At 38.9% G+C, this 14,190-nt stretch overlaps 1 protein-coding gene across 1 annotated transcript in view; it reads left to right on the forward strand.

Annotated features, from left to right (window-relative positions):
* wdfy3 (WD repeat and FYVE domain containing 3) overlaps positions 1–14,190 on the forward strand; it is a 92,179-nt gene that overhangs the window by 21,933 nt on the left and 56,056 nt on the right. The window contains exons 8-13 of the mRNA XM_034872306.1: positions 67–233; positions 3,758–4,237; positions 5,412–5,522; positions 8,342–8,535; positions 11,053–11,324; positions 11,880–12,077. Coding sequence (XP_034728197.1) covers positions 67–233; positions 3,758–4,237; positions 5,412–5,522; positions 8,342–8,535; positions 11,053–11,324; positions 11,880–12,077 — 1,422 coding nt within the window. The remainder of the gene's footprint in view (positions 1–66; positions 234–3,757; positions 4,238–5,411; positions 5,523–8,341; positions 8,536–11,052; positions 11,325–11,879; positions 12,078–14,190) is intronic.

Genomic DNA, 14,190 nt, shown 5'->3' on the forward strand with positions numbered 1-14,190 from the left:
TTAACACACTAAGATCCTTGAGTGTGTAGTATGAACATTTCTACATGCTTCTTTGTCTGTATCCAGACTTGAACAGGCCAAGGAGGACGAATCGAAAGATGCACTAAAGGACCTTGTTAACTTGGTCACCTGTCTGACAACTTATGGGGTGACGGAGCTGAAACCTGCTGGCCTGACAACCGGAGCTCCCTTCCTGCTGCCTGGCTTTGTTCTCCCACAGCCTTCTGGGAAAGGTGTGTTAATGGTAGCAACTGGGTCTAGTTCATCCTTAAATTCATCATCTGACTTTTTATTTTTTCCGCAACTTGCAAACTTTAGAGGTAAAGGAATAATGGTTTACTAGTCACATCCTTTGATTGCCAGTTATTGCTTAGTTACCCTTTAGCCCGTTAGCCCTTGGGAGCACTTCAGTCTATGTTTAAAAACAGAAGATAGTAGTGGCGTTTGTGATGCACTCGGCTCATAAATGAAATGAGACTCAAAGTTTTCAAAGTCATTTTTTTTTATTGTAAAATTAAATTGTGAACAGGGTGAATCGAGATTGCGATTTTATAACGATTAATTGTGCAGACCTATTTATCCCTCTTACACTGTCCAGCTGCTGCCCACACACACTAGCACTAGCATAATAAGTATATTTTTGTGAAATTTCAGTTTATAAAGATTTCTGTCTGCAGTAGAAACCAGTGGGTGGGGCCAAGAGCCAGCAGAATAATCAGAGAAGGTGGAATGAGAAGGTGATGTCTGATCTTTCAAATAAAAGTTTGATTCATTTTGTAGTGAGATTCAAGGAATTCAAAGACACTCAAGCAAAAAGGCAACACACAAAAACACTCATTGAAAATAATTCGTAAAGCGCCTCTCTCTCTCTCTTTGCTAAAATCGTCACCCAAAGAAGGATTTATGGACACTTTAACGGTAAATGTTAAGGGAGTTAAAGATGTTCTCTCCATTCCCCATCCAGGATACAACTCAGTGATTTTGTGATCACAGGCTCGCCTCTTAAAGCTACACAATCCCACCAACTCGGTTTGCCCAAAGCCCCGAAACAAGAGAGGAATTACTTGTGGAAAAGTCTTCATGTATGCCCCAGCCGCATCACCCCCTCAGATCTTAATCCCTGAAATGACTTTGATGCTTGGCTGATTCCAGTAAGCTTAACCTGTTGACAGACACCATGGCAACTCTGCCGCCTGTCACACTGCTGGAGATGAATGCCTGAAGCCTCCTGCATACAAATGGGCTCTTTGGAGTCCAGAGATGCTTTAGTGGCTCGAGAGAATGGTGTCGAGCCACATGTTTACTTCTACTCCCATAGAACCCATCCACCATGACCTTCTGTCTTTTTACAGGTTGTCATTAAAGAAACATGCTCAACATAATACGGCAGCCAGATCTACCTTATATCTAAAATAATTAAATTGCATACATTCTTTGTTATGATTGTGTGTAATCAAGCAGTCGAATCCAAATAGTAGTGCATGTGATCTTGTTGCCACAAGGGCAAGTGAGATATAAGGCAATACAACCTTTGTTGTAAAGAAAACAGATAGATAAAGATAAAACTAAATAATAAATGGCTATAACAATTGAGGAAACCCAATAAAGAAAATGTCCACAATATGCGTGTTAATATTCAAATTGACATACATTATTTATATAATGAGTATTAACGCTGCTCTCTGGAGTTATATTTGGGAAATGGTTCTTATAGAATAATTCATTTAGGCATGTACATAAAGGAAATAATGCATTTGTTCCTATTACTACTAATATAATAATACTAATAAATTACTAATTATGCACTATAATATGGTTGCCGGAGGAAGTGGGGAAAACAAAGTAGTGTAACATAAAAATCAAAAGAAAACTAAGTTCTTCCCTTGATTTTTCTTCAGTCCTTATTTTCTTCAGTCATGTATTTATGTATTCTTCTTCCTACTTACTCAGTTACCAATTAGATGTTTTTCTTCATGTTCTTGAACCTGGTTATGTCTTAGTCTTTCTTTGCCAGTGTTGAATATTAAGAGTTTGTTTTGGGTAAATGTTTTTTTTGTTTTATGAAAGCACACAAGAGGAAATGTTTCCATGTGACAGATTTGAAGCCTCCTCCCAGCTCCCTGTTGAAAACGAACACAACCGCACAAAATTGTCAATTCTCTAACCTCATACAGCCTGATAGTAACACAACAGAGCGACACTCAAATACACGCTTGTGTGTACCCACCTGATGACAGCTTGTGCTGTGTGCAAAGTCATTACCAGAAGCCATCATGATTTGTGGGTACCCCCACATGCCTAATTAGCCCGTCACATTCACTTAACAGCTGTGTGTGTGTGTGTGTGTGTGTGTGTGTGTGTGTGTGTGTTTCTGTGAGTGGTGACACATGTCAGTGTCACTTGTCATGTTGCCTGTTACTATGAGCGTTAGTCATAGCTTGTGGTTTCATGTAAGATTTTCAACCCGAAAAGGGAGGTCAGATTATGTGTGTAGTGTAGTTCAGCAAAATCATCCGTCCTTCACGCTCTTTCACTTCATCCTTTCCCCATCTTTCAATCCTAAAATTAGGGGGCATACCGCCACTCTTCAACATTCAAAGATTTTCCACAGTTTGTTTTTCAAAAACACTTGGAACTTCAATTTTACAGAGCTAAAGACAATTTTGAAATAAATACAATTTTCTTTCTCCCATAATGCTTTATTGAAGATTTATTAAACTGCAAACATTTATTGTTAACAACAGAAATGTATGACAAAGTGATATCTCTCTTAAGTGATTATTTTGAGGAGCATCACCACAACCATTTCAACCACTGCGCTAGACTTTCTCCTGACTTGATGATGCTGCCCCATTAAAGCAACTTTTTTAGTTTTTTAGCAACGTTTAGTTTTGTCAGATTTAGGCACCTAGCTGGGTCTTATGTTTCATTTAAACAAATGCAGCACTAAATGCTGTGAATGGAAACATATTTTCCCACCATACTAGCAGTGCTTTTGCAGGGGATCATTGTTCTTAGTGTCCCCCCTCCTGCAGTTGCTGCTCTTTAGGTTTCATGAACCTTCGAGGCCTTTAGGTCCCCTATTGTGTCGCATCAAGCATGGTCTCGGATATCTGCTGTCACTTTTAGCCACAGAGGTTTCAAGGCCAAGACAGCAGTTTATGTACTTCTGGAATAAGGTCAGCCAAATCTTATGTAGGTATGAGTCTTGATCATCAGCCTCAGCTGTACATTCTGGTAATATTTGGTGTCTTTTTTGTCTTGGTACTTAATAATTTGTATCTTTACACCAAATGCATACAATATAAAAGCACTCAAAAACCAAGAGTCAAATAAAAAAATGGAGATGGTAAGTGTTCTTTTTGCTTACATGCAGTTTTTAATATTTTTGTAATAGTTTATTTGAACATGTTAAAAAAAAACAACAACATTAAAATAAAAGATTTATATAGCTGCATTCATGCATACATATATAATTAAAATGACAGATAAATAAGGTCATGTACTTCTTAGCACAGTCATCCAAAATTGAAAGTCATTCAAACAAAACAAAAAAATGTCCCACTCCCAAAAGGAGTTGGAAGAAGTTGATAAACAACTTATCAGGTCCAACCCCCTTTCTCTACTTTTATCCTTTAGTAAATCTTATGCTTCAGTTATTTACACATCATAGACACAGATGCATACATACATAAACACATTTACACTTTTTGTTTAATAAACTAGTCTCTCAAATCTCTTTTCTCCTCTCTTCCAGGCCACACCGTGCGTAATATCCACGCTTTTTCAGTGCTTCAGAACGCCTTCCTAAAGGCTAAAACAAACCGTCTGGCATCCATGCTACTGGACGCCATCGGAAATATCTACTCATCCGAGCCGGCCAACTACTTCATCCTGGAGTCGCAACACACCCTGTCGCAGTTTGCAGAGAGTGTAGCCAAGCTCCCCGAGGCCCAGACCAAGTATTTTGAGCTCCTTGAGTTTGTCGTCTTCAGCCTCAACTACGTGCCGTGCAAAGAGCTGTTCAGTGTCAGTGTGCTGCTCAAGTCGAGCACGTCCCACGCCTGCACAATCACGGCTGTGCGGACGCTGCTGAAGCTGTCCAGGCACGACCCGGTGTTCAGCGACGTTCTGCGGGAGGTCGGCCTGCTCGAGGTGCTAGTCAACCTGCTGCACAAGTATGCTGCCTTGCTCAAAGACCCGGCCACGCAGCAGCATCCACACAATAATGACCAAGGTGAGCTCTTTCCCCATCTGCTTTTGTGATTAATGACAATGGGTGGAACGGGCTGCAGTATTGGTCACAGCTTCTGGATTTTATTTGTATCAACTTCTCTTCAAGTGGGCTAGAGACAGAAAAGGAACTTGAGTCACTTGTCATAGCAGCAGCAATCCAACAATCCAAAGAGAATTAAGTCATCCAAACATTGACCAAACATAAAATGGGATTTAATGCTGCAAATGCTTGCCAAATGCAAGGAAACTCCTAATAACCCCATAGTTTACAATCCATGTTAATCCTTGTGTTTTCCTCTCCAGTAATAAACCAATTTATTATCACAAGTTTCACAATTATGTTTTCTAAATTCATGGTCCTCATTTATATGATAAACCTTGTTTATATGATTTTATACCTAACTTTTGAGTTAAAAAGAAATTATGGAATAGTTTGAGAATTAAGTTCAAATCCGAGGAAGACTTTTGTCAGAGTTTAGTCAGGAAATGGCTTTTAAACCATTTAAAAATGTGTTTCCTCGAATAAGCTGTAAAATCTAATATAACAACTGGAATTCAGTGATATTGCAATGAATGTTTTAGGGGAGTTAAAAGAGTAACTTAACACCAGGCTGTTACACACTTACACACCCTGGACTACACTTCTACACCGTAGAGAAGAAGTTAAACAACTGAAGGTCAGCAAAAACAAGGTTTTTTAGCTGACGTCAAGTTGCTCTTTTTATATTATTGGTACACAGTTTTGAATTATTTAAATAGTTAGTAGTGCTATGGAAAAATACCAATCAGTTAATCTTATATATCATCTGTAAATGCATATGGAATCAAATAAACAAACATCCAGTAGTGCTGAGCCCACCAGAAGCCAAATCATACTTGGCAGCAATTGGCGTAAAATCCAAGATTAAAAAACTAAAACTACAGGCCTCAACCGGAAATGCACTGAGTAGATTATACACAAAGATTATAAACCCAAAAATATAAATTTCTTCACATACAGTTGTCGGATAATTAAACTGGACAATTAAATTCTGTTTTATTATTGTGTAATAGCAGTATGATACAGTAAAGCACATGCCCTTGTTATCTCATCAGTTACTGGCTCACCATGTGCATTTACTACAGTCATGATGTCATCTAATGTCAACCTCTCTCCTTTCTCTTTGTCTCTTCAGCTGACTGTAAAAACAACACAGTAGCAGAGGAGCAGAAGCAGTCGGCCTGGCTGGTGATGGAGACGCTGACTGTGCTCCTGCAGGGCTCTAACACCACTAACACTAATGCAGGTAAACAAACGCACACGCACACACACACACACACACACACACACACACACACACACACACACACACACACACACACAAACACGCTCTTTTGTACATGAATGTGCACACAAGATTCATGGTGTTGAAAACGTCTTCAGTTGCGTATCAACTCCAGGCAGATGATATTTTTGAATTATTTGGTGACAGTAATGATCCTCATTATACATTAATACGGCACACGAAGGTTTTGGGCTGATGGCTACGGTACGCTGGGATTCAAGGCATTTATTTCAAACACATATTCGACTAGAAGGGCACTCAGAAAGCTCTCCGTCAAGCCGCCAAGGGCATACCCCTGTCTGGCAATTTTAAGTGAAAGTGAAAAATTATTTGTGCATCGATCCCGTGGTTCAGATCTGCTCCAATGTTTGGATTCTTCCTTGGCCCATGATATACTGTACCCTACCACCAAGTTCCATAAAAGATTGGGCCGGCGGTTTTTGGTAATCCTGCTAACAGGCAAACAAACAAACAAACTAAACCAAAAACACAATCTCCCTGGTGGAGGTAATGATGTCTTGAAAAGCCGCGTCGCGGCTGCTAGTGACTTGGTTTATGCAATGCAGGATGTTGTGCAGGAACATTGGAGGACACACGTTACCGGTGCCTTTAGAACAACCGATTACACACAAATTGTACTTTTTGGCTTTAATTATATGTGTCTTGTTTGACCTTAAATGCTAATAAAATCACTAATGTAGTGATTCAATTGAGCCAAAAAAACATACAATCACCCATTTGTGTCTGCATGTATCTACACTACTGAAGTGTCCTAGAGCAAGACACATATTCCCAACCATACCCAGAACTACTACGCCTTGACCTCTGACCTTTCTGTTGAAGTGGAGAGGAAGATCTTCCTCCAGACATCAATAAAGTATCTTATTACATGTCCTTAAACATCCCTCTCCTCCCGCATCACTTAGTTTCCATTGACCCTCCGTGTGTGTGTGTGTGTGTGTGTGTGTGTGTGTGTCTGTGTGTGTCTGTGTGTGTGTGTGTGTGTGTGTGTGTGTGTGTCAGTCAGCTGGAGAAATGCGCTGAGTCACAAAGATAACAGGCTGCATACTGACAGCTCAGAGCTCTCTTCCACCTTGATGATGATGGTTGCTTTCTCCAGAAAAACAGGATGATGTGTGTGGGGTTTTAAGCTCTCCTTTTTTGACATATTGATTACATTACATGTTATGCTTGATGCTCTCAGCCAGAAGCCTTATCTGGAGAGGCAATTAGTGCAAAGAAGTAAAACGCAATGCAGTGCGTCACACAAATAACAAGGATGCAGTACTAAACGTTCAGGGTCAGAACCATCAGCCCATCAGTAAACAGATAGTTTTCTTTTAATTCTTTTTTTTTTGCGGCTAAGCTTACCAACATCACAAGCAACCCCCATTTTTAATCATCATTGCTTTTATAACATCTACGTGATGAAACCTAATGACAAAGCTCAGACCATCTGCATGAAAAGAAACCTTGGTCATATAACAGGTGCTAAAACAGCAAAAATCAAACGTTTATCTCAATAGGTTTCACCAAAACCTTGTCACTTTCACCTTACAAAAAAGCATTAAAGATACTACAAAAGTAGTGATAAAGAAAAGGTTTTTAAATTGATTGGGTAATCGATTAAAAGTGATTCTATGACAAAACAAAAGAGACAAAACACAAGATTCAAAAGTCATCAAAATCAACCATATTGCGTCTGGGTATTTCATACTTTAGGGGCCCTGACAGCAAAAGCTTTATCAGTCTGAACTTAAAGGTAACCTGCCACACAGAACTGTTTTCGCTTGCCTTTTTTGAAATATGTTAGGTCCATATGTGTTTGTGTTATGTTGTGAATGTGAGAATGAACTGCTACCTCTTCTGTCAGCTATAGCCACTGAAAAGAAATAAGAGGAGAAATCAGGCCAATTACAACAGCTGGTCAGTCGGACGTCATGTTGCCTGAGCTCATTACTCTTAATGAGCTCGCCGATTTGCGCTGGGTAAAGGATACTGATAGCCAGGCTTTCACTGGCTAGCTGTTAGCCAGTCAGAGTTAAGTGACTTAGCTTGTTGAATATTGAGGAGACCTGGCACAAATCGTCCTGCAGGCTTTCTGTACCACGCTAGAACAGTTTGGAACAAGGTAACCGAGGCATTTTTTCCACAAAATGTTTTACTGAGTCCATGGTAGAACTTCAAACATTACCACAAAGCAATGAAATTGTAGCAGGGTCCTTTAAAACTTTCAAAGGAGCCTCAAGATTTCAGCTGTGCTTTAAAGGAAAATATACAACATTCTCTGGTTCCAGCTTCTGACATGAGTATGTCAATGGATTATCTTTGGGTTTTGGACAACACTTGGGCTTTAGGAAATTGTGCTGAGCAGCTATTTTCTTCTTCTAATATAATAATATAACGTATGATATCTTATACAATTAAACTATTAATCGTTAACAATAATTACACAGTATCCGATAATAAAAAATAACGGTTAGTTTCAGCCCGAGCTAAGTACACTGATTGCAGCTAAACTTCAGAAAGTGCCCCAAAGAGTGCAACTTATGTTTGTAGTGTCATGTTGTGAAGAAACTAATGATGGTTTGGAGCATACTGAATATACAGATGAGCAACGGTGTAGCTTATTCCTTAAAAGTCGACTATTAGACAATTTTTTTTTTTTTTTTTTTAAACACTGTATTCATTGTAACCTTGCCTGGTGTCATTGTGTTCGGTTAAGAAAAACAACACCGGCAAAGACTAAGTCTCTGCCCCTTTTTCTTTCCGTCTCCCAGCTCTGTTCAGAGAGTTTGGCGGCGCTCGTTGCGTCCACAACATCGTGAAGTATCGGCAGTGTCGGGAACACGCCCTGCTCATCATCCAGCAGCTCGTCCTGTCGCCCAGCGGCGATGACGACATGGGAACACTGCTGGGCCTCATGCACTCGGCACCGCCCAGTGAACTACAGCTGAAGACTGACATACTGCGGGTAACAGCACACTCAATCATTCCATTAAATTCATTTATTTAACGTCAGGATGTTGTATTACTGACATGTGGTACACCTTTAATTATTTTTAAATGTATATTGTGTATTTTACTGAATACTTAATATCTACCACTCCATCTTTGTCTTACTATAATTGTCTTACTTTAAACCTTGTCCGTCAGCATGCAACTACTTTGATTTTAAATAATTTGTTAACTCAAACGTTCATTTTGTATTATGTGTTGATATACCATAGTGTTGCTAAGAAGGAGTTCAGAAAGATGATGTCAGCACCAATACAATCTTTACTTTGTGTGAGAACATTAAGGGAAGGAAAAGTCTGTAATTAAAAAAAAAAAAATCAATAAGCATTTAAAGCCCTGCATACAGTAATTGCTTCTAAGGCACTAAGTGTAAGCTGCACATAAAAGCATATACACACACATTCACCAACACACACACACACACACACTCACACACAGGGTGAGGGGATGTCGGCTCATAATTGCATTTTCAAATTCCATTCCTTCAGACGAGATGATTCTCACGCCTTCTGAAGGCTTTGGCTGGATTAACTGTCAGCTTTTTGCTCCTATGTCACTAATCTGGGATTTTAATTATCACCCTCAAATAAACTAAAGACTGCAAATAACTTATATCGAATCAGGTTTTAGTAAAATAAATTCTTTAGAAAGATTAAGCTGATTAGCCTTGTGAAAGCACACATTTAACTCTGTTATCTCTGAGCGGAGCACTGTCAAACCCTGATATGTTGCATCTGATCCTCAAGGCCTTCACATGGCTGGTAAAGTTAACACCTCAAACCTACGTTTAACCAGGACAGGACCAGTAAAATGTGCAGGTAGCCTGGTGGTAATTTCCCAGTTTAAAGGACATGAAGAGGATGTACGTAACATCCTGTGATTGGTTTAAAAAACCACTGTGCTGAGCCTGGCAGTATTTTAACGCAGCAGGAAACAGCTGGCTCCGGCTTTTTCGCTCAGTCAAGTTAAAAAGTACCACATGCTGCAAAAACTATTTAAAAAAAAAAAAAAAAAAAAAAAGTAACAATATTGGTGGCCGGATTAGCTCAGTTGGTAGAGTGGGCGCAGATATATAGAGGGTTACTCCTCGACACAGCGGACACGGGTCCGACGCCGACTGGCGGCCCTTTGCTGCATGTCATTTCCCCCACTCACTCCCCTTTCATGTCTTCAGCTGTCCTGTGGAAAAAAAGGCCTAAAAATAGCCAACAAATAATCTTTAAAAAAAGAAAGAAAGTAGCAATATTGCCATAAAGAACTTTTCCTCACTGTCTTATACCTAGAGATACTAAAGGGATAAATATCACAACATAAACTTATAAAAATGTATATAATATTATTAATATCCTAACACTCTGCTATGGATTTAATGTTTTTACAGCATATTTTACTGACTTTCTTAGAACTACCTTTTGCTGAAGAAATAGTCCTCACAAAATGGTTGACTGCTTGTTCCATGGATTCAGAGAAACCAAGATACTCCATTCGCGTACATTTTATTGGTGGTGTTGCCTAATTTCAAAGTTAAAATGTTCTGATATTTTGATGCACAAAACCAAAACTTCCCCATGCTTTCATACCACAATTTGTTACCAGTTTTTTTTTGTTGGTTTGATTTCAGTGAATTCTGAATTAGGGTGCCATCCCCAAGGCTAAAAATGAAAATGAGCCGAGTGGTACTGAGCCGGTTCTCCCTGACTTTACATGTGTCATTCATGAGCTTCATCGGTTGCTGATCCCCGGCGTTTTCTCCACTTTTCACTTGCTATTTAAAAACTTTGCCTGTCAGATTCCTTCAATGCTCTCAGGCTGATTTTAGGTCCCCAAACACATATCTAGGTTACAGTTTCATGTTTTAGTTTAGGTTATTTGCGAACACAAACCATAACACTGGGAAAATGTTCAAAATCAAGTCAGTGAACTGAGACAAAGAAACCCCTGAGGGGTCATAAATATGTCTCACCGCGGAAGAAGAATGAGAGGAAAATGAGTTAATGAAAAGAGAAATGACTGAACAAGGCAACAAAAACAGAAAGACATAAAAACTCAAGATGAAAAAGAATAATTGAGTAACAAAATGTAAAATGTGTAAGTTAAATAATGTGTACATAAAATTACACAAGAAAGCAGAGGGTTTCTGACATCTTCAAAATGTATTCTGTGTGTGTACGTATACATATTAACTTCCTATTAGGGCTGAACGATTTGGGGAAAACATCTAATTGTGATTTTTCTGGCAGATATTGCAATTACGATTTGATTTGCCAAAATATTGCACATTTGCAAGTTGCTAATCGCATTCATCCAATCGCAATTTTGATTTAAAAACGATTAATTGTTCAGCCCCGCTTCCTATCACGTAATGTGTTTTATGTCTTTGTAAACAGCTCATTATTTTTGTGAAGTCAAGAATTTGAACTGTGTCAACCTTGAATTAAAAGATCATCTGTTTCTTCTCCCCCCCCTCCGCCAGGCTTTGTTAGCGGTGTTGCGCGAGAGCCACCGCACCCGGACGGTGTTCCGCAAGGTGGGCGGCTTTGTCTACGTCACCTCTCTGCTGGTGGCCATGGAGCGCTCACTGTGCCAGCCGCCGCGACACGGCTGGGAGCGCGTCAACCAGAACCAAGTCTTTGAGCTGCTGCACACCGTCATCTGCACTCTCACCGCCTCCATGCGCTACGAGCCCGCCAACTCACACTTCTTCCGCACAGAGATCCAGTATGAGAAGCTGGCTGATGCTATAAGGTAAGATCTATTAGCCCAGAACTAGTGATACCTGAGGCCTCTTTTGGGATTTGTATTATTTGCAAAGATCATCTGGGTTCTTAAAACTTAAATGTATGTTTTTCACATTTCTACATATTTTCGACTTTAATTTTACACAGATTAAGTCATATATTGAAAGTCATATTGCTTTTCAGAATGTACTATCAATAACAAACGATTAACAAACAATCATGAAAAAATGTATCAATTTATCACGTTTTTTACAATAAGAATTTTTCTTCTTCTTAATTTTTCAAAAAAAATGTAATCCAGTACATATTAGGCTTTATTTAGTACTGCTTTACTACCATAATAATGAAGAATAGAGGCAGAATAATGCATGAAGAACTTCTAAAATAACTTTTGGATAATGTTGTGACTTAACTGCAATGGTAGAATCACAACAAGCACAACAAAGTCCAAAGAGAAACAGAATTCACTTTTTCATTGCTTTCTGTTGGTAGCGTTGTGTGCTGTCGCCCTTTTTAAAACCAAACTTTTCGCACATTAACCACTTTGTCTACTTGCCATCAGGCTGCTGGGCTGTTTCTCAGACACTAAGAAGCTGGGTCCCACAAGCGTTTTCCCCTCCAATGCTCAGCCTTTCCAGAGGCTGCTGGAGGATGAGGCTGCCCCTGGAGGCTGTGCAGGAGACAGCATCTGTCCCACACTCAAACACTGCAGCAAACTCTTCATCTACCTGTACAAGATGGCCACCGACTCGTTTGACAGGTCAGAGGATTACTGAAACCTTAAAAAGAGTTTAATAGGGACACTTGTTTAATGTGCAAGATTATGTTCTGCAAAAATTGATTCCAACTATGTTTCTAAAACCACATGCCAAAATATAATGATCTACATTAGGTAATCACTCTCCTCTGTTCAAACAACAGCAAACAGATCATAAGTTTTGAGTGAAATATAGGGTAACATCGTTTATTTTTCAACCTGGACCCTAATTCCCTAAGTTTTTGTGTCAAAGTAACTGATGGGAACAACAATCTTTGAAATTGGCCCGGTATTAAGCAAAACCAGCTACATGCACTATAAGTTAATAAAGTTAATAACTTAGCAGTTTATATTTACCTTCACAAAAGTGCTTGTTTTGCCATTCACAGGCTCTGATTAATATTCAAAGTGTCTTGACAACATTATGGGAAGGATTTCTAAGGAGGTCGACCTTTCTGTTAAAAAACAAGATCCTTTTTTTAAACATAAAACATCTGCGAAATTGCGTTCGCTTAAGACACCAGACTTACTGTAAATAAACAGTAATTTTAGCATCATAAAATGATACTTTTAGTGGACAAAATGAACTATACACATTTGCTCCAAAGGGTTACATTGCAGCCTGGTCTGTGGCAGCCAGTTACAGTGTTCACGCTAAATACTGGACAGATAGTTGTTGTTATCAGTCACTTACATGCAAGACATAGGCAAATAGGATCCAGATAGAAGGAAAAAAAAAAGAAATTACCCTTTAAGTGACTGTTAGTGATACTGTATATACAAATATATAAATATATGTATATGTATACATACGGATGAAGCATAGTAGTTGTTAACAGGTTATTCATTTACCGTTGGTGGGTAAAGAAGTCAACAGTTTGATGAGTGTCATTCCTGAATGAGTTTTTATGTGTAAGTGGGTCAGTGAGTTCTCAATGTGAAAAACAGTAAAGGAGCCTTTAGTTGGAGATCAGCAGATTGTAGCCATATGTTCCTTAAAGAACATTTCTGTAGTAGATCAAGAAACTCACATTTTTCTACAATCTTCTAACATGTTGAAGTTCTTGGGAAAACTTAGTTTTCTTTTTTCTTGAGTGACCTTCATGGTCCGTTTTGGCTTTGTTTAAAACTTAAAAGAACCCTAAATTAATAGCATCCAGTTAATTAAGACTGAGGGGAGTTGGTGTTTTCAAGTCAAATAAAACCTAATAGTCACATCTTAAATCTATGCTGTTTTCTAGATTTGCATGTATTAATTGATTGGTTGAGTTAAATTCTTCATCGTAGATGATTATACAATTATAAGGTCAGTTATTAATGTAGATTATTTGTTATACAAGGTTAATTTATTGCATCTTATTTCAACACTCCTAGCTACAGTAAAGATCTATACTAAAAAAAAATGGTTCAGATCAGTCAGGTCAATGTAGAAGCAGGGCCACAGCTTTGTTTTTCTCAGCCTGGTCACACTGCACAATCCCAGCTCCCACTCAGGCGACCTCTTCATCTGAGACACAGACACACACGGCTGAACTGTGGCAGCTGAAAACTCAACATTTAGACATCGAGACATTTCATCTTGAAGCTTCACTGTGGTTGTGATTAAGCTGCAAAGCATGGGAGCGTTGTCATGGCAGCAGAATGAGTGTGAAATCAGTGCAAATGATTATTAACTAATGTGACACCATAGCAAGCATGAAGAAACATCACAATTGTTGATAACATATAAATATATATATTTTTAACCATTGAAGGTGTGCTGGGATCAAGTTGAAGGTGTTTTGATGCTTTTCTCAATTGATTGATTGGACTTGTCGACCACTGCAGTTTAAGGGAAACTCAACCTGGACCCTGTTTCCATATTGCTGTGTCTAAGTGACTAATGGGGACACAGCAACTCTTTAAATTCATCCAGTATTGAACGAGAGCGCTGTAGCCAGCAGCTATGAAACGTAACTACATTGAAGTCCTTCAAGGCAATATTGCATCATTGTACGTTAGGTTTTTAGTTAGTTAGTTTATGATATGGCCAGGAAAACACTATGGTAAGCCCCCTACCAACAAAAAATGTTTATCTTTCTTTCACTTAGACACAAAGATGAAGGTCTGGGTTAAA

This window comes from Etheostoma cragini, chromosome 5 (assembly GCF_013103735.1).
Source record: "Etheostoma cragini isolate CJK2018 chromosome 5, CSU_Ecrag_1.0, whole genome shotgun sequence".
NCBI classification, from domain to species: Eukaryota; Metazoa; Chordata; class Actinopteri; order Perciformes; family Percidae; genus Etheostoma; species Etheostoma cragini.